The sequence below is a fragment of the Saccostrea echinata genome, unplaced genomic scaffold, assembly GCF_033153115.1.
Source record: "Saccostrea echinata isolate AGI-Se365-2 ecotype Australia unplaced genomic scaffold, CSIRO_AGI_Sech_v1 ptg000075l, whole genome shotgun sequence".
Classification (NCBI taxonomy): Eukaryota; Metazoa; Mollusca; class Bivalvia; order Ostreida; family Ostreidae; genus Saccostrea; species Saccostrea echinata.
Window position 1 is genome coordinate 1,253,320 of NW_026889824.1, and position 21,587 is coordinate 1,274,906.

The 21,587-nt window shown below is 34.7% G+C and overlaps 2 protein-coding genes across 2 annotated transcripts; one reads left to right on the forward strand and one right to left on the reverse strand.

Moving 5' to 3' along the window:
• The first annotated feature begins 613 nt into the window (after positions 1-613).
• LOC133176379 (kelch-like protein 26) lies at positions 614-2,308 on the forward strand. The gene has a single exon (XM_061311502.1). The coding sequence runs from the start codon at positions 665-667 to the stop codon at positions 2,159-2,161; it is 1,497 nt and encodes a 498-aa protein (XP_061167486.1). The 5' UTR covers positions 614-664; the 3' UTR covers positions 2,162-2,308.
• Positions 2,309-13,235: 10,927 nt separating this feature from the next.
• LOC133176360 (uncharacterized) lies at positions 13,236-17,718 on the reverse strand. Its single transcript, XM_061311484.1, has 4 exons — positions 17,506-17,718; positions 14,755-14,942; positions 14,438-14,548; positions 13,236-14,118 (listed from the first exon to the last, which is right to left on the reverse strand). The coding sequence occupies exons 1-4, from the start codon at positions 17,670-17,672 to the stop codon at positions 13,556-13,558; spliced, it is 1,029 nt and encodes a 342-aa protein (XP_061167468.1). The 5' UTR covers positions 17,673-17,718; the 3' UTR covers positions 13,236-13,555.
• Positions 17,719-21,587: the final 3,869 nt, after the last annotated feature.

Below are 21,587 nucleotides of genomic sequence, written 5' to 3' on the forward strand. Positions count from 1 at the left end.
TTTCCGTGGTTCTATTTATAAATCAAAAAGCTTTATTTCTCGATATAAAATCTGAGATATTTAAATTGTGCTTTATGAATAAACCAGTGTCCAAAAAAGAAACATATTCTGATTTTTACATTGTTTTTACAACATTACAAAGAAGGACTTTGAACGGATATTACAATTAGGATACAAGGTAAAATATTAATATCATATGTCTTTGTGTTATTTTAGTAAAGCATTCTAATGAATTTCTTGTGCATTTGAAAACAATCAAGCTAGCAATATTGTTTAAGCAATCAGATAGGGATTTTTTTTCTCATCATCATGAAAATGGACCTCAGTTTTGAAACATTTTTGAAATGATTACCTTACTTGAATGTTAGAAGGATATTTGTTGTGCTCAAACAAAGGACCCTGTAAAACAATCTAAACAAACAATACGCTGTGTTGTTAAATAAATATTACAAGGACAAGTTTCCTTTTCGTACATGTACCACTGCAACATAAACATACCGATATTATCTAAGTGAAACATTCAAGTTTTTGAGAGCAGTGTAATTGAAGTACTTCAAATTTAACGGAAAAGGACACTTATTACTTTCCCACTTCCTGCTTTGTGCTTGTTGAAGTCTGATGCTTGTGACATGATTTTTTCAATTTTTTTTAAAGGACTAGTGAGATGCACGATAACGCTAGTACCAGTTTGTGTTACAAACCAGACAACAAAAGCAGTATGGACGCCAAGGGGCCAGCAGCCATGACGGCTGTGTGCGTGTACCAATCCATCAGCCCTCAATGTAGGAAAGCCATGAATGAATATCTACGTACTGGTAACATCAACGAGAATTTCATCAGCTACGATCACATCCGGGAATATCTAACGATCTGCAGCTCTATCCACGGTCTTCATCAACTTAGAAATTTATGCATGAAGAAACTTTTGCACAACTTGAACAAGAACACCATGTTTGATATATTTAACCTTGCGGACGAATTTGATATATCTGACGTGCTTTCCAAATGTGCAGACGAAATTATGGACAGCATAAATCATGTTATTTTGTTTCCAGAATTCATGTCTCTGACCAGTACACAAATGGAAGCACTCGTAAAGAGTCCGCAGTGCAAAAACAAACTCTGTGTTCGGGACGCTTTGTACCAATGGTGGCAGTATGACACTGACAAACGCACTGGTGTCTATGAAACTCTGAGACACAAAGTTGATAGCAATTTGTTTCCGATACCACAAAGACATTGTGATAGTAGATCGTATTTGGTGACATTCTCTCTTAATCAAAAGGGTAATAACAAAAACCAGCTATACCCGGAAGCAAACGTTCTGGATCTGCAGACAGAAAAAGAATACAGTGCAAGCATAAAGAAAAACTTAGAGATGGACAAGGGCTTTGCTGTGTGCTGTATGCAGCCTGCCGTTTCAGAACCTCCATACATCTTTCTATCCGGCGGAAACAGAAGATCGTCCAAAAAAATGCTGGAATGTGACGTGATTATGAACAAATGGAAAGTCTGCAGTAACATGAAAAATTCCCGCTCTTTTCATGCCATGGAAGCTGTGCGTGATAAATTGTATGTTTTTGGTGGACGACACGAAGGAAAAAATGTTTCCCAAATCGAGGAGTTCGACCGGAAGAAAAACTCATGGACAGTTGTTGGAAACTTGAAGTGGAACGTCCACTCCACGGCGTCCGCTGTCTGTGGTGACTTTGTATATCTGTTTGGTGGGAAAAGAGAGAGTGGGGATAATGTCTCCGTCATTCAAGTGTTTGATTGCAAGACAAAGTCCGTGGATATCGTGGGATATCTACCCGTAGAATGTTCTGGCGGAAGATGCATGGTTATCGGACATTCCATATACATATTTAATGAGCAGGGTCACTGCATCAAGTACTGTGCTGAGGACAATACAAGTTTGATGCTAACTTCTCAGCCGGCATGTCGTCACAGATTTAGTCTCTATTTGCGAGGCTCCCATTTCTCCATAAATGGCGGACTTGATTCTCAGCAGAATTCCCCTGAATACAATCTTAAATACTCAATCCATGATGAATCTTGGAAACAAATGTCTTACAGAGGCAGGAAATTTAGGAATCCTGAAATATTTGGTCAATGTTTTGTGAAGATTCCTAACGACTTACAGTACATACCTTTCAGTTGAGGTTTATTTCACTTTGTACAAAAAGTATTGCAATCGGACTGTGTTCTCTATTTTTGGAATTGGTGCGAGTACTTATGCCTATTTATACTTACAAAATCCAGTATTTGTTGTTATCTGTTGTTGTTGTTGCACAAATTTATTTTTTATGTTTTTTTTAAATAAAATATTAATGTATGATAAAACAATTTCTTCTTTTATATTTGTGAGGGAGGAAAGTTACATGTACTCACTTTCATGTTAAATCTGGGATAAGATCTCCTATGTCTTCAATCCAGCCTAAAATAATTAATTGCAGTTGTATTGGTCAAAATTTTATTTGTCGTTTTTATTATAATTAGATTAGATAAGATTTTGTTCGAAATCTAATAGTTTAAGTAAGAATTTATATAGGAAATGAATCACATTAATTCTTATTTTTCTCCTTACCAGGGTATATGACAACATGTGGGGAGGGGGGGGGGGGGCTTTAAAAAAAATTAAACTTATCTCTGACGATTGATTATTTTATATTGATAAATTTCGAGCATTAATTGTAACACGGTAACATAATTATTAAAATGTCACAATTATTATGATGGATTTGATTTTGGTAAAGAAAAAATGTCCGGCGTTCATAAATGCCTGTTCCTTTTTTAGACTTGGAAAATGTACTTCAAAACACAAAAGAATTGCAGCAATTTTAAATATTAAATCGTCGGATCATTAAAAATTTATACATGTATTTCCAGTTTGTAAATGCGTCACTTTGTTAATTTTCGGAATTTTCTCTCTAGTACGACAAAATCTCATTTGCGAGTTCTTAAAAAGCCTATTTCTAAATGAGTTCCATATTTATTTTTCTTAAATCATTAGAATTTCATTTTGGAATTCTTTGTAAGGAAGGGAAGACAAACAATTAATACATCTTAATTAATTATTAAAATATCACCGATCATGGATGTCACATCAATTTTACCTTTTTCTATCTAACAGCGGTTTGGTTTACATGGTTTTGGCACCCTCTCTTTTTACTCATGTATATTTTTTGTGTGTTTTTTCTGGTTACCCCTCTTGATTTAAAATTAGTTACTATATAATAATTATCTGTAAATGGATGCATGTGTGCAAATACATGAACATGTACACGTTTATATGGATATACAACGTGTATTGAGATTTATACAGATAACAGCAATCGCTGTTTTTCTACCCAATTTTAGGAAGCAAACAAGGGATTTACACAATATACTGAACTGGACAAATTAATTAATCTTCTTAATTGAGGATTTTCGTGACTTTATGTTGGCAACCCACAATCGTATCCCAAATACTTCAACACATGAAGGTTACGAGAATTATTTAGATTCGCTGAGAGATTGAAATTTTCCACCAGTACGATTGAACTCTTTAAAAATCAAAATCTCAACTTAAGTAATCAGCTTAAAGTTTTGTTTAAAGTTCATACAAACTCTAAAGTACAAACTCAATAATGCGCCTTTTTTTCAGCAATGCATTTCCTTTTTGTTTTTGTCTTTATTACCGATATATAATAAAATTATAAACACAGGGACCTCACTATTACCTACATGTATCTCTACATTTTTGTTGATATAATTCTGTTAGTAACTTCTATAATATTTAGTACATTTATTACACAAACGAAAATATTTATAAGAGATGAAACAATTCATTCTCAAACTTATTCATGTGCAGCCAAACTTCAACTACAGACTTTATATTTCCCTATTCGAGACTTTTATTTTTGGTCAAAACTTTTTGTTTTACCTTGATGCCGACTAGAAGTCGTGCACTCACCACTGGTTATAGAAGGACTTGGTGTATATTTGTTGCTTTGTTTGTTTGCTCTCTCTCTCTCTCTCTCTGTGTGTGTGTGTGTTAGGGAGATAGGGGATTCTTATTTTGCATTGTTCTAATAAATAAACGATTATTGTTTAATTTTTCTCATTTTCCCTTTTGATTTCAAATACTCCTGATCACCAAGAGAAATGAAATATTTGCATGCGTTTTCCCATTCACTGCATTTTTAAATTCCTGGTGACCTATTCTCGGACATTATTTCCCGGTGACCTCTTCTCGGACATTATTTCCCGGTGACCTCTTCTCGGACATTGTTTCCCGGTGACCTCTTCTCGGACATTGTTTCCCGGTGACCTATTCTCTGACATTGTTTCCCGGTGATCTATTCTCGGACATTGTTTCCTGTTTTGCCTGAAGATGACAACATTTACGGGAAAACTCAAACCAACCAATTTAAATATAAATAAAAAATTTTAAATATAAATATAATTATCATGCAGTTGTTTTGGTATGTTTATATGTATAGTGTAAATGTGTACAATGTAGTAATTTTCAATCATTGATACATTTTGCGAATACAGAGCTAAATTAATAGGAAAAAAAACTACCCATAGACTTATACACTAAACACTCAGATTCATGTGTTCTCCAAGTTAAAAATGCACGTGTTATCACACACTTCGGAGGACTTTTATGGGACGTTCTCCTCGCGTGACCTATGTACATGTACCTGTATATTACATTGTACGTGTACTTTTCTTAAAGTTCTCCAGGAATATTGGCAAATTCCTTAATACATATAATAGAGTCTTACTAAATATATTACCAGCTTTGTTTAATTCTCTATTGGGCTGATGTTGCTTACATTAAATATTTTTTTTAATCCTTAGACTAAAAGCAATGTGATTCCTTAAGGACAGACGAGAAGTTCCATGAATTTCTGATTTTATATCTCCTTGTAACATATCAAAAATATTTTTAATTCTTTTTAAATTGTGATTTCTAAACTATTTTCAAAATGTCTTTAAAAGATATCAACACCAAAAATTGTGATATAAGAAATTTGGGTAATATCCAATAGGATCATACAGGAAATCCCATCCTCGGGTATTTGCCTGATAATGCATCTCAATTTTTTTCGATGGAACATGATAAAGTAGCCATATGTCACTCACAAAGTCTTGGGAAAAATTAACTATCATTGAGGAGCGTCTCATCTGTCCTTTTAACGAAAAGATAGTTTAGATAAGGTGTCGGTGGGAGATTATAAATCTCCCCCAACACACACACACACACACACACAAATCGGACATGTACTGAAAAAAAAGAATTCTTGGAATAGTGAATAAATAGCATAAATTTATTAAGGACACCTACTGGATACAAATATTGAATGTGTGGATTGGTATGTAATTTTTGGGCAAATTTTGCATGTAAATAATGTAAATATAAAATTCCTAAGATATTCATATAAAATGTACATTTTCTGTTATGCTTGGAATTTCCTTTTATTGCCCCCCCCCCCCTCCTTTAAAATCGATGTATGTTCTTATTTTCACTTTTACAGGCATTATCAAAGAAAAAAAATACTGGGGAAAAAAGTAACTTCAAGTGGCTTAAATTATTTATTTTAATTCTTTAAATATAGATTTGGCATTGAAAGAAAGTTTTTTTTTTATTCAAGTAACCTCGATAAAATCGACCCTGGGTAAATCTGTTAAACTGAATAAAGTTGGAATTCAGTTCCCATTTTTTTTTCCTTTAACCGTTCCCTTCCCACAATAGATGTGATGTGTTATGAATACAATGTATAGCGTAGCTAGTTAAGTTTTTCTTGAAATCAATCTTTCAAATATAATGAGGGTAACCAATTTGTAAATTTAACCAGGCATTTTAAAGAAAAACCCCATTTCATTTTATTTGTATTCGTAAATAGAACATTGTAATAAAATTTCCATTTAAAAATAGAGATGATAGGAGGTGGATGTATTTAATATTTACATCGACACACACCAATGAATTTGATGTGTCATTAGTCGGCTAAGCTAAAGTGAAATTATAACAAAGACATTTTTGTGGTGAATGTTCATGTATATGTGACCTAATCTTTCATGAGAAATGATACACAAATAGTTCTGTTGTGTAATCTAAATATTAGAATACAAGTACATGTGTGATATTAATCTGGCTGATTTGATATACTCGTAACAATGATATGCTCGTCACAATGATATGCTCGTCACAATGTATATGTATATATTATTTGCCAAATTTTATCTCCATCGTAATCTCTCCTATTTTAAACGTAAAATGTCTTTATTTCAAAATCCTAAGGAAATAACTCTACTTTTAAAATAATAATTGTAATAAAACTGTATTCTTGTAACCTGGATTTAATTTAGACGTATATCCGATTTGACAATTTTAACCCCCCCCCCCCCCCAAACACACATACAACGTATTATTCTTCACCGGGAAAGGGAGACGAGCGACATCCTCCCCTTCCTCTAAATCCGCCACCGTAAAGTAAAACGAAAATAATTAAATACTTCACCTAATATATCATTTTGGGTCATTGCAATCAGTGTGTAAAAACACTAGAAAATTATGGCGGTAGGTAATTCCGACATCCTAGCATGTAGTTCCGAACATACATGAATTTATACTATGAATGTGTGTGTTTTTGATGTTGTAAACTTGGTTTTCCGGAATTTATATTTCCGCGCTCTGAATAAAACAAAAAGACAATTGACAAGTCTACAAATGTAAAGTCTACACGTTTGTCGAATTTTGAAAATGAGAAACTATGGAAGGGCATCAGTGCAACAATTATTTTTAAATGTTCTTATTTTCTTTTTTTATTCTAACTTTTTGTTTTCCAAATTAAATTCTTCATTTTTTATTTCTTATTTTAATTCTTACTTCTTGAAGGCGCGGGTCTAGAAGGGGGTCCGGACCCACCCATCCCCTTCCCCTGAAATTTGCAGACTTATTACATGTTTATACTAAACGAACTAAAAGTGACCTTGGACCCTCCTCGAAAACGCTGATCTGTGTTAATTTGACGACTACCCCCAACACACACACACACACACCCTCACACACACACACACACGCATGCGAAATAGGTTTTTCATGCTTGGGAAAGGAGTTTACTTTTTTTTTGGTTGTCAAGAAATTTCTGGGTTGGATTTTTTTTTTGGACTTGGATGGATCCCCCCCCCCCCCGGAAAAAAAGTCCTGGATCCGCGCCTGTTCTTGTTTATATTTTCCAGTTTTATTTTATTTTATTTATTTTATTATGTCAAATTTGATTCCTTTCGTATTTTGATTCTATCTTAAAATTTCAATTATGTTTCACTTTACCTAACTTAATAAACTAAGAAATCCGAATAAAATTTAAACGAAAAGGGGCGCTACGGCCTTTTATGTACAAGTACACAGAGATCTTGGCGAACAGTCTAGCTACGAAACGTAGACCTGGTTCGGGGCCATAAAACTTAGATGAGCTCACTTTTGATCCCAGTCTCTCTTTTCTACATACTATTAATTCCTTTGGTAAACGTGAGACTGTGATAAAAAGTGGGCCCGTCTAAGTTTTATGCCCCTGGTGCAAGATGTTTCAAATATGATAAATATGACCGCCATTTTTGATTGCCCGTTTATGGTACACTAATATCAGGTATCTTTAAATTGATATTGTCATCACAAAATTTTTTTTACAGTAGGACAGAAATTTTTTTTTTTTACTAACAAATCTCAGGGCCGAAGTAGGAGGGAGCGAAAGGTTGGGCTCCCAACTTTTTTGTGTGGAGAATAATCTTTTGCAGCTGTTTTAATATGAAAATTCATTTATAGGCTTCACCCTCCCCACTTCTTTTTTTGCAGTATCATCAAACTCTGGCAAATTCTTGCGTTGAAAAAAAATAGTTACTGAAAAGTTAAGAAAGATATCCTAAACATAGCCTCACACGAAGGAGGAGTTTTGGCAGTTTGTTTATTTATTTTTTCATCGTCAGTTTTTTGGAGCCCCCCTCCCCCTTTCGATAAACATTGATACGGATCTGCATCTACTAAGTGGTTGTTTTTTTTTAATATGATATCATTGCAGTTACACTAGTTCTTAATAAACTGGGGCACTGATCACAGTAGCTTAGTGGTTGGGCGCTACTTCGTAGGCCATGGAAGGGTAAGAGTTCGCTTGTCCTAAGTTCCTATTGCCGGTCGGTAAAATGTAAGACGCTTAACATACGTGTTGGTAATAACTATTCCTTCGGCATTGGAAGTCAAATTGAATAATTTTTCGGTTGAGACCTTAAAAACCGAAGCCCCTCTAGATCCGCGCAAGCCGTGAATAAGCGGGTAATGATTCATGTCACATCGTCAAATAAAATAAGATTAAGAAGATAAAATAAAATTGGAACATATAAACAATAAGTTAGCATTAAAATTAAATAAGAAATTCAAATGAAAATATTAATATAAAATTGGAAGTTAGAATAAAAAAGAAATAAAATCTAAATAATTTATTTCAGTTGGAAAAAGAAGAAGTTAGAATAAAAATTAAAAAGGAAAAAATGTGGCACTGATGCCCCTCCATAGTTTCTCATAATCAAAATTCGACAATCATTGCTAGCGCTCTCGAGCGCTAGCAACTACGTTAGTCTATATTTCTGGAATACGCATGCTCGACTTCACGGTCGGGCATTCTGGGAAAACTACTGAAGATAGACTGTACGATGATAATTTCGTTTTATAATTAAAAATTTATATGATCCGAATTCTGAATTTCTTAATCTATTGTCTAACCTATGATTAAAAGTACAAGAAAATTTGGGTCATATAATGCCAAAATTGTAGAGATCAACTGGTAAAACCTAGCTTTCCTTAAAGCTAACCATGGATACTACCTTCCTAGATAATTCCGGCAAGCTCAGAAAAAAAACCCAGGAAATCTTTCAGAGTTTGTCGGAAAGACACGAGAAGCGATTGATACAATGCAGTAGCACTGGTATAATTATAATTCTTTAATTTTTCATTTTTCCTTTTTTGACGGAAAAGCCCGAGTAATGATCCGAGCTCTCGAGCTCTCTTCCTGGATCTTTCCGGCAAGCTCGGAATAACAACCTCGGATATGTTTTCCGAGCTTGCCGGAAAGGCCCGAAAGGATGCGATTGCTACAAAACTGTAGCACACTGGAATATTTTTAAACAAGGTGTTCATTGGTTCTATACTTATCTCTTATTTTTCATTTCAAAATTGAAATTACAGTAAATTACAGAATGCTTAAAGCACAGTTAATGATTCATGCCATTGCCAATGTGAAAACACACTCTGGATATCCCGAATTTAATCCAACAATAGCCTTTTTTATAAATAGTCTGATGAATATTCTGTATTAAACACTGAATAGCTGATACATTCACCATTCTGAATTAACACACATCCCCCCAACATTACCTCCAGTGTACCACTGTGTCTTCCTAAAAATAATTAGGGACGACCGTTTGATTCTGAAAGGGGGGGGAGGCTGGAAGATTTTGGAAATAAATAATGTCCTCAAAAAAGTTGAAAATAAATAACTGTATTTCCACGACCGGCAAGAAAATAAATAATCTGTCATTGACTATTGCTACTTAACCCCCCCCCCCCCCATCCGGCCCCTCTTTGAACTTTTTTTGTTATTTTTTTTTTTTTGTCAAACTTTTTCAGTGAAGAAGAAAATAAATAACCTGTCCTTGATCATCTTGAAAATAAATAATCTGTCCTTGACTGGCATGAAAATAAATAATCTGACTCGAAAGATTTTGCCAGACCCCCCACCCGACCCCCCTCCTCAGAATCAAATGGTCGTCCCCTTAATCCATTCAGCAAATTAATCCAATAATTCAAATATCTAATTCTGTGGTTTATGATAGCTACAGCGCTAGCTCACCTATCTTTTTAAAAGATAAGCTTGTGTAGACTTTACATTTGTAGACTTGTCAATTGTCTTTGTGTTTTATTCAGAGCGCGGAAATATAAATTCCGGAAAACAAAGTTGACAACATCAAAAATACACACATTCATAGTATAAACTCAAAGTCAACACAGTTGTATGTTCGGAACTGCATACTAGGATGACGGAATTACCTACTTACATGTACATATGTAGACTATGAAACTGATACGATTACAAGTTTGGATTTACAAACTTACAAGTTTGGATTTACAAACTTACAAGTCTGGATTTTTGAACACGATTACCCTCCATAGAAAAACGGTTCTATAGGATATTATTGAATGACATTTTAATTTGTAATTTGAATATTCAATACTAACAGTGGATTGAAGAAGTTTATCATGAGCTCCATAAACATTTATATAAAACATTATTAAAATCTGTTCTAAACATTAAACAAGAATTGATGCAAATTAAAATTCATCTTAAATTGAAATAAAACCACTGAAATATTAAAGTAGAAAATGTTTAATTGTACGACAAAGGTTCATTATATCTGTTGCTTATTCAGTTCAAGGTAAAATAATCATTTTGGAAATGATCTAAAATACATGACACCGATAAGATCAGTTTTATTCTTTTATTCTTTCATCAATAATTAGCTGGAGAAAAGAAAATAAATCAATTATTCTGTGGACTAATAATGTCCTCTACCAAATTTAGAATTTTACTAAATTTTAAATTTGAATTGTCACATACAAATTTAAATTGATTTAAATTCTAAATTTGGCAGAGGACAATAATAAACTTCGTACAGCACTTACAATCAATTTTAGATGCATCTATTTTTCTTTTTTTTTACAAAATGTCATTGATAAGACAGCGAATCGTATCTTAACATCTTCAATAGCTTAATTGAGATGGAAATTTAGAACTGATTATACATGTGTAGTATAATTACAAATGCATGATCGACTACTCGCGTATTCTGCAAGGCATACGAGGTTATGTTTCTTAGTGAGAAAGAGTAGAAATTATCGCATTTTATACCCAATTTCGGCATCCAGTACGTGTACACAAATGCAATTTATCAATTATCTCAGAACGCCATTGACGTAATATTTTATATTAGAAATATAGAATGAAGTACCAGAAAATTAGGAACTGCAGAATTTTCCAGTTGAAAAGACCTGTTTTTTCCCAAAAGAATTTGAAGTTCTTAAGTCTTAATATAAATGTAGCTTACTGTGTCAACGGGTGCTCAAAGTAAGATGATTTTGTACAGACTATGGTGTGTCAGGCATGCATTTTGGTAAATTACAAATCTAAATCACAGGCTAGTTAGTTCACCTGAGCCAAAGACTCGTGAGCTTTTCTGATCAAAATTTGTCTGTTGTCTGTCGTCGTTGTTGCTGTTGTATACTTTTCACAATTTCATCCTCTTCTCCATAACCACTGGGCCAATTTCAACCAAACTTGTCAGAAAGCATCCTTGAATGAAGGGGATTCAAGTTTGATTCTTTTTTTTCTTTCAAGGGGAGGTAATCAAGAATTTGTGAAAATTTAATGGCACCTTTTAAAAATCTTCTCCAGAACCACTATGCCTGAAAAAAAAAAAATGAAATTTATGTGAAAGCTTCAATTTTACAGTGAAGATCCAAGTTTGTTCATATCATGACCCCCGGGCATAGGGCAGGGACACAACAGGAGATCTAAGTTATACACTGTACACAGGAATATATAGCCTAGGAATTATTTTTAAAATTCTGCCTTTTATGTCCAGCAAAGCCAGAATTAGTGATATTAATACAGAAGCATCCTCAGGTAGTGCAGTGAAGTTTATTCAAATCATCACCCCCCCCCCCCCCGGGGGGGGGGGTAGGGGGCCACGACAGGGGACCAAAGTTATACACAGGAATATATAGGAAATATCTTTAAAAATCTTCTTCTCACGACCAGCAAAGCCGGGATAAGTCATATTAAATGTAGAAGCATTCTCAGATAGTGTAGATTCAAGCTTTTTCGAATCATGACTCCTAGGGGTAGGGTAGGGCCAAAACAGGGGATCAAAATTATACATAGGAAGATGTAGGAAAAAACTTCTCCTCAAGAACAGCAAATCCATGATTAGTCATATTTATAAATTGAAAGCATCCTCATGTACTGTATATTCAAGATTGTTCAAATCATGACACCCTGAGATGATCAAAGTTTTACATAAGAGTATATAGGAAAAATCTCCTCAAGAGCAGCAAAGCCATGACTAGTCTTATTAATATGTAAGCATCCTCAGTTAGAGTAGATTCAAGATTGTTAATATTATGAAACCCAGGGGTAGGAGGGATCTACAATAGAACAATTTTTTACACAGGAAAAATAGGGAAAAATCTGTAAAAATCATAACTTGTATAGCCTGGAGCAGTTAGGGGATTAAACTTTTCATTTTAAAGGGGTATGCAAGGTGAAAAGTTTTTTTCTCCATACATCAAAGGCAGATTCGGGATTCTTGAAAAGGGGCCAAAGAGGCCTGGGTCAGGGGCCGCCTTAAGGCCCCCAGTTAATCAAGGGCAAAGCCTTGGGGGTGGGTGGTTCCAGGGGTTAAAGCCCCCTGAAGCTCCCAGGTTTTGGGTCTTCTTATAACAGTCTCTCATAAATCCTACAATATAACATGCCTAAACGAAGACTGTGCATGTTCTCAGCAACTACTCATCGCATGTTCATCGCAAAGACTCGCATGTTCTCAGCAACTACTCATCGCAGATGCTTGACATTTTATCTCAAGCATCTGCGATGAGTAGTTGCTGAGAACATGCGACGGAAATTTTGTACGGACAGACACACTGGCGGACGTACAGCTAGACGGACACACTAGAGTAAAACAGCCTCTCTTTCGGAGCAGGGGTATAAAAATTGATTTATTCATTTTTGTTCACAAAAGGGGTGGGGTCGGGGAGGGATTTGAGGCGTTACCCCCACTAAACAACTACTGTAGATTATGCAGACGTGCAAGGTTAAAAGTATATATGACTTTCAAAATGCTAGATGCATCTTAAATGTAAATATGCCATCGTACAAATTTTGTGCAATCCTGGGATAGCTTGAAACTTTTTTAGATTTAGTAACTATCAAAGGTAAAATTCTGTATTCTTAGTATTGTCATCTTCTGAAACTCTACATGGAATATATGTGTAAAATGGTGATGATGGACTTCATATAATAATCGTATTATAATTATTTCAGTTATTAACAGTGAAATTATAAGTGACAGTAAAGGAAAATACAAATTTTATTATATAGGATGCACATTTTGTGTACCAAATTAATGAATGGATAAATACATGTATAGGTAGAAAAGAGACTAGGTAATTTGATGAGCTATAATATAATTATCTTGATATAATAGATCTGAATATCAATCATGTTATAAAATGAACCATGTCTTGTGATGGAATTGATCAGAAAAGACCAATCTTGGTAAAAATAAAATTGAACATTATATAAGAGGTATGATAAGAGTATTTTGGCCATACGATCAATTTTGATTTCATTTTGTTGGAAAACGTGCAAATAGCGTTATTAGCTTACAATATTCATGAATTCTGGTTAAACATTTTGCAGTATGAGTCTTTAAGTCTCTAACGTTTGTAGAGAAACCGTTACTTCTGAAAAACAATCCTCTCTTGTATAGTGTTGATGTCGCTATCGCCGACTTTAATCACATGGAATTCATGCTGTTCTATCGTCTCCTTCCGACGCTCATAACCCCACCCCACCCCGTGTCCCTCACCGGTAGGACCCGAAAGGCTCATAGGAAGACATGAAAAAAGACTAAATGGTAAAAATAACTGTGATTTTTTATCATTCGCCTGATTTTTGTGATAAGAAGATATAGGCGGATCAAAAGCCGCGGCGTAACCATCTGACCGTAGAACACGCTTTACTTCCGCCAAAAGGTCATCCACTCCCGGAGCGTCATGGAGGACGTCATTTATTACGACGAAATCAAACTTTTCTGTCCAGTCACTTGGCAGTTGTCCTCCTATGGTGCACACGAACTGAACGTTCTTTAATCCCTCCTTATTTAACTCTGAGTTAGCTCTGTCTATGGATTTCTGATCCATGTCGACGCCATACACGTTACTCTGGGGATACAGGTGAGCTATCTTTCTAGCGTGTGCTCCGTATCCACAACCCAAATCTAACAGTGTAAACTCGTTACCTGTGTAAACAGATCCACAGATTAATAGCATTTTAAATTAATCCAGCTGTCTAGTTATAAACTTTAACCAATTATGCATAGTCTGTTCGACATGAGCACTTCTCGCTTATTTTTGGCGATAGCAAATAAATTTTGAATTATCCTGAAAGAAGGTTTTCAATAATTTAAGGATCTACTGATCGAACTTGTGTGATGATTATGTATTTTGAGATATTATGCAAAAAGTGATGACGTGGTTCACAGGGGAAGACTATTGGCTTTGTTATTTCTACCAAAGAAAAAAAATCTTTCATTTATGTGTTTATAAGATGTACAATACCTGGTTTCATTTCCAGCACTGGACGGAGAGAATTTTGAGTCCAGTTTTGAACAGCTTCAGGTGTGCGAAATGCATCCACGAATTTAAGGAATGGTGCAGTATACGGGTAACCTAAGGAATGTGAAACATATGATCAATCTTCTACTTGTTTCGCTTCTGAACTTAAAAAAATCATCATTTTTGTACACAACGCAATGACAACTAGAAGTAAATTTTGTTTCTGGTTTACCGCAATGAAGGGTAATACAAAATGTAAATTAAGTAATCAGTTTAAATTCAATCACATAATGTTTATTCAGTAAACTTTTTTTTCGAACCTCTGGGTCCATCTTCAGGAACTGCTTTCTCAAGAAGAGGCATAGCTTCACAAAGTATCGGCAAGGCGCTGGCGTTACGGCCTTGTTCTCTCAATACCTTCTCCTCATATGGAAGAGAATACCTGCCGTCGTCATGGACTTGTACAATACCTGCTGCTGCTAGGCAACCCAGCCACTCTTGTATGTATCTGTTGTGTAATTTAGAGCTTGATTATTATATATTTTAATGACTGGTTCGAGCAAAACGTGTTTTGTCGGACCCAAGAACCAAACTGTATGCTAAGGACGATTGGCCGAAGGCAAACGATTTGGTTCGAGGGGTCAACAAAATGCATTTTGCCCGAGAACACAATCAATAAATGTTTTGTTATACCTTTTACTTTTTATTTTGACAATCTTTCTCTAGCTTCCATGTTTGCGATAATTGATAAGGTATAGCTGATCCCGCCTAAAGTGTGATGTAAAAACGTCATAGCGGTCCAATATCTGATCACATCAACAGGTCCAATATCTCATTCAGCGGTCCAATATTATAGGAATTAATTTTTAAAGGTATAATATCTGTATAAAATAGCATCCTTGATGATTACGTATACCGCACGTATACCATTAGGAAATATCTTTAGTAAATGGGTTAGACATAAGATAGGAAACTTTAAGAAAAAAAATGGGAGGGGGGGGGCACAATCCTCGCTTATCTTTTAAGTACATGAATATAATGTCATTCGATTTTGGTAAGTAAATAAACGGATAAACCAACGCATCGCAGTATGCAAAGGTGTGGTTGAATTTTTCTGGCATGAAAAACATATTGCAGAAGGAAATTCAAAACAATAAAAAATGAGTCGTGGTAAGGTTATAATAATGGAGTTAGAATGTATCTGCAGGTTGTAGAACTGTAGCTCCCTGGGATAATAAAAAAGTTCGGACAGATATGCCAGAAAGCTACAGTATAATTGTGAAGACATCCGATTTAAGGCAATCATTTTTGTTGCATTCTTAGGGTATTTCTGGTATTAATACATCTACATGTATAAGGATCTTTCCCCGTCTTTCAGTTCATAACTGACCAAAAACGGATGTCGGAATACGAGCTTGGAAATCGGCATTCTAAGGCCAAACAGAGCCCTTCGAACCGTTGAAGGATATATACATGTAAAGTAACAATATAGTAGGAGTACAATTAGTTTAAAATGGACTCCATTTATCAGGCGGGGAAATGCATTTATTTATAATATCAGAAATAATATACTCGATATGTGCGAAAAGAAGGTATCAGCTTTTATTCCCTGTGTAGCTTGTAACACGAGCTTTGATTGGTTACAAAGTTGGGTGTAAATTTCCGTACACCCAACTTGAGCCGGGGGTAAAAACCGTGACGTCACAATGCATATTTTCTCTATGAAAAAAAGCAAATAACACGATGCATTTTAGGACGTAGTAAAACTTATCGATAGCTTGAAACACATGCAGTTGATTGGGCTTGTTTAGAAAGTACATAGGAAATAAATTCGTTATCCAGGCCCAATCAAGGGTGTACGGGGATTAACTCCGGGTTGTATTCCATACACCCTTCGGCTTTCGGCCTCAGGGTGTATGGAATAAAACCCGGGGTAAATTTAATCTCCTTACACCCTTGATTGGACCTGGATAACTAATAAAATCAAAGGATTTTTCATTGATGGGTCTGTAACTCTCGGGTATGTCTGTTCGAATTTTCTGTCCAAAAAAAGCTACACTTCTGCAGCTATCCTTCCAATGACTTTTTAAGTTACTAGATTAGGTCACCTGAGTCACTCAGGTAAACTATTGCTATCTGTTTTTGTCCGTCGTCGTGCGTCGTTCGTCGAGCTTTAACATTTGAACATTTTCAGCTTTTTTTCTCTGGAACCGTTGAACCAATTTCAATCAATTTTGGCATATAGCATCTATGGGTGAAGGCGATCAAAAATTGTGAATTTCATGGTCCCAACCCCATCCCTTCCTGGGGACTGAGACGTGGTTCTAAAACCATCAAAATTATAGTGCAATCTTTAAAAATCTTCCTCTTTTCTCCTGGACATCAAGCAGTCAAACTGTTGGCATGATTATAATAAGCATCGAGCCCTCTACCAAAATCGTGAAATTCTTGACCCCTGGGTCAGGGGTTAGGGTTTGGCTCTATAGATCAAATAGTGAAAGTGCATTATTACTTTTAAAATCTTTTATGCTCCTGGGTTTTAAGCAAACAAGCTAAATGCTTTGTAATAATGAACATGGGTGCCTCTACCTAAATTTTGATTTTCATGGTCCCTATAATACTGTGAAAGTGACAAATTGGGGTAAGCATTTCTTACTGAGTATTAGACTAATTATTTTGTGATCTCTGATGATCCCATTTCTCTTGCTTTTGGGCATTATAGCTTCATCTATCAGTTTATTTTGTTTTATTCCTTTTTACTTCTATGGATCCTTGACAGTGTTGTTTTATACTCAGGTGAACGTTAAGGCCCTTGGGTCTCCTGTATATTACATGTACCTGCTTATCCGAATTTTTACTAAACGCTTTGAAGTTGAACTTTTCTTTTTCAAATCTACTGTTAAGAGAATCGAGCCATGTCGTTTCATTATAAAAATCCATCGTGCAGCGAGTCGCTGTGGTGAGGACACTTAGTACTATGTATCTATTGATACGAGATATTGTTTCTTTTCAAAAATATAAATATAAATTAAATCTATGCATTTAAATTTAGAGCGTCAATAACGTCTCACCTTATCTTCATCCCGGCTTGTTGGCTGAGTTCTTCTGCGGTACACGGCTGCTTGATCTTAATGAAGTGGTCAACGATCCCTACCTTGTATCCGAATCCAAACACTAATGTACTGAGTCCGTCCCGTACTATCTGCTCCAGATCCCGAGCTCCAGTTGAGGATGCCATTATCAATTTTAAAAACGAACAGCGGTGATCAACTACTACAGCATAATGTGTATATTAAGGGGGTTCATTAGGATCTTTAAATACACACACAAGCTATGTAATCTTCACCTTGGATCGTTTTAACCTTGTCGCGTGATATACATTTGTAAGTCACGTTCTCTGGCGGTCAATAAAAAAAAATAGAAGAAACGGAAAATTACTTTAAAGACAGATTTGTTGACTGAATATTACGTACTAAAACTATGGTGTCCGGATAGGGCCATTTGCAAAAGCTCAACAGCACGTTCAGAAAAACACGCCATCGTGCTAACACACAACAACACCATCACGCTATTACAATTATACAAAACCCGTCATCGCGCTTATACACAACACTCCGTCGCGCTAACACGCTTTCAAACAACACGCTGTTGCGCTAACACAACTTAACACAACACGCCGTCGCGCTGTCACACAACACGCCGTCGCGCTAAAGCAACTCTACTCAAAACGCTGTCACACAACTTGCAAACACAACTTTGTGATAGCGCGACGGCGTGTTGTGCGAACTTGTGTTTGCTTAACGGCGTGTTGTTCAATGATGTGTTAGTGCGATGGCGTGTTGTGTGTTAGCGTGACGGCGTGTTTTTCTGAACGCGCTGTTGAGCTTTGCAAATGGCCCTATCCGGACACCATATAAAACCTATATTATATGGCATATCAACCCGTGAGCCCAAGGGCTGATATGATATGTTATATGGATTTAAGTACGTAATATTCTACTTATCACACATTTAAAATATTTTTTATACGAGTTCAAATAAAGTATGTAGGCTAATACATAAACTTAGTAGTGAATACACTCATTCCGCACTGTGCGATACGAGTGACGTCACAATACCTCATATCAAAAACGGGTGCGAAAACCCATATCAGACCGGCGTGCAAAAATCCATATCAAACCGGTAGTAGCGTTTAAACAACGTTTAGATTTAAAATAACTCAATTTTATCGAAACACATATATGCAATACAATTCATGTACTTAAAAGTTTGTTGATTGATTTTAAAATTACCTAAAATTGGCTCTGTAAGTATTCAAAAAAGGCCTAAAGGCACGAATCATTTGTAAATGAATTTAAGTGGATTTTTAAATATATGAGAAATACACTGTAACTAAAAACTAAAATCCATATCATGGAGCCACTCAGGCTGAAATGACATATGATATGAATTTTAGTACTATTAGAATTTTCTGTTTAGTAACTCTCCTTCTTGGAGAGGACTTACATAGGCAACGCCTGATGTCCAATCCAATTATATAATTTGACTTCATAAGATACATTGTAATTGATTAAATTTCGTAGCTTGAAATTAAACAGTACTTGAGAATTTCTTGATAAAGTGTTTACACTGAAATCTCCTTTTGCCTTTTGTTGATTTAATATGTTTTGACCATTTGAGATAAATTAAAATAGTCACTATTTGTCAAATTTGTCGACAAGACCTCTGGGTAATTTTACTCCTCCGATGAAGCAACACAATCCTTAATTTAAAAGGCTATAAGAGAGAAAGAAGAATTATTGGCTTTGGTGATGTTGAGATTAAAGTTTCTTCCAAACCACAGGGCAAACGTTGACAAAATAATTTGGGTATGAAAAGCTGGTCGATATATTAATAAGGCAATGTTATTGATACAATAGTTGTATTTTCATTAAAAAAATGTCTATATAAAATTTCTAATGCCTCTGACCTATTATCTAATTACTAATGCCTCTGACCTATTATCTAATTTCTAATGCCTCTGACCTATAATCTAATTACTAATGCCTCTGACCTATTATCTAATTACTAATGCCTCTGACCTATTATCTAATTACTAATGCCTCTGACCTATAATCTAATTACTAATGCCTCTGACCTATAATCTAATTACTAATGCCTCTGACCTATTATCTAATTTCTAATGCCTCTGACCTATTATCTAATTTCTAATGCCTCTGACCTATTATCTAATTACTAATGCCTCTGACCTATTATCTAATTTCTAATGCCTCTGACCTATTATCTAATTTCTAATGCCTCTGACCTATTATCTAATTACTAATGCCTCTGACCTATTATCTAATTTCTAATGCCTCTGACCTATTATCTAATTACTAATGCCTCTGACCTATAATCTAATTACTAATGCCTCTGACCTATTATCTAATTACTAATGCCTCTGACCTATAATCTAATTACTAATGCCTCTGACCTATAATCTAATTTCTAATGCCTCTGACCTATTATCTAATTTCTAATGCCTCTGACCTATTATCTAATTTCTAATGCCTCTGACCTATTATCTAATTACTAATGCCTCTGACCTATTATCTAATTTCTAATGCCTCTGACCTATTATCTGATTACTAATGCCTCTGACCTATTATCTAATTACTAATGCCTCTGACCTATTATCTAATTACTAATGCCTCTGACCTATTATCTAATTACTAATGCCTCTGACCTATTATCTAATTACTAATGCCTCTGACCTATTATCTCAGATCTAATGTTTTAAGTTGGGTTTTAAAATATTGTAGAAAAAAATTTGTTATTTTATCAAATAAATATTAAATTACGTGTTGAAATATGGCTATACAAATGTTCCTATCGTAATTCCTGAGACAATAAATGTATTGGTTTAAAAATATATATTAATTTTTTTTATATACATGTATAACAAAATGTGGAATTGTATTTGCAAGGTATCGTTGACAAACACTAACCCTAAACTCCATCACTCCAAATTGATGTGATATACCAACTAGACATTTGTGATTTCAAATCTGTCCTTTGTTGGAGTCTAAACGTTTGTTCTTGGTGACATCAATTTTTGACGAACAAAATAAAACAGAAAAATAATATTTAGTAAATTTATTATGAATAATATTCAAACATTGCGTATATTAGTTCACATGACACGCAAGGTTTAAGAAACATGTCCAAATACAGTTGATATAGTTCTAGAGTTTCATTGTTAACCTGCTGCAAATATCGAAAGATATATATTATATCGAAATATAACATAAGATACATACATGTACATGTAAATACAACACTATTCAAAAACATCCAAAGATACTCCTACCCCCTTCTTCATAAAACGTTTTCGTTGTATAAAGACAATCATTGCATAAAAAATTTTCAACTAACCTGCTTCAATTGTCCTCAGTTTGTTTACTACTTTGTGGTTCTGTGTTTTGTGGAAATTAACATTATCATAGATTTTAATCAATAATTTAAAGAGAGAGAGAGAGAGAGAAGAAAAAAACCGTTGAAACCCTAATTATAATGTTGTCCTATTGTATAAAGTCCTATGGTATCACAACTTGAACAAATTTGATCTTCTTCTATATCCACGTGTAGTAAAGCTTGCACGATAATTTTGACTACTCGAGACTTTGTGGTTTTGGAGAAAACGGTATCTTGCAACTTTTTTAATATATTAATTTCTTCAAAGAAAATCTGGCATTCAAATTGAGATCCATCGCAGCCATTTAGGTAACAGAACAAAATTAAATCTTCTCCAATGTAAATCATATACGGTACCAATTTTGATGCACCAGATGCGCATTTCGACAAATTATGTCTTCAGTGATGCTCATGCCGAAACACTGGAAATCCAAAATTTTCAAACACAAAAGACTTTGAAGAGCTGGAAAAAAGATGCCAAAACTTGAGCCAAATAAAGAGACCTTTTTTAAACCTTTGAGATCTCATTTTAACTTAAACTGATAGATCTAAAAATAGAAACAAAGTGACATGTATGAAGTTTATAGTCAACAGACGGACTAGGGTTACTTTTTAAATGACAAGAATAGCTTACTCTGAAAAAGATGAACTAAAAAAAGTAACTTTTATAATTTGAATTTAGTTGAATATATTAAAATTA

What these genes read in the sequence shown, in the direction of transcription:
- LOC133176379 (XM_061311502.1), top strand. Translation starts at nt 665, where the DNA reads ATGCACGATAACGCTAGTACCAGTTTGTGTTACAAACCAGACAACAAA.
- LOC133176360 (XM_061311484.1), bottom strand. Translation starts at nt 17,672, where the DNA reads ATGGCATCCTCAACTGGAGCTCGGGATCTGGAGCAGATAGTACGGGAC. An exon ending in TCCTGAAGATGGACCCAGAG is followed by an intron (nt 14,549 to 14,754) that starts GTTCGAAAAAAA and finishes CACATTCCTTAG; the next exon opens with GTTACCCGTATACTGCACCA. An exon ending in AGTGCTGGAAATGAAACCAG is followed by an intron (nt 14,119 to 14,437) that starts GTATTGTACATC and finishes CTGTTTACACAG; the next exon opens with GTAACGAGTTTACACTGTTA.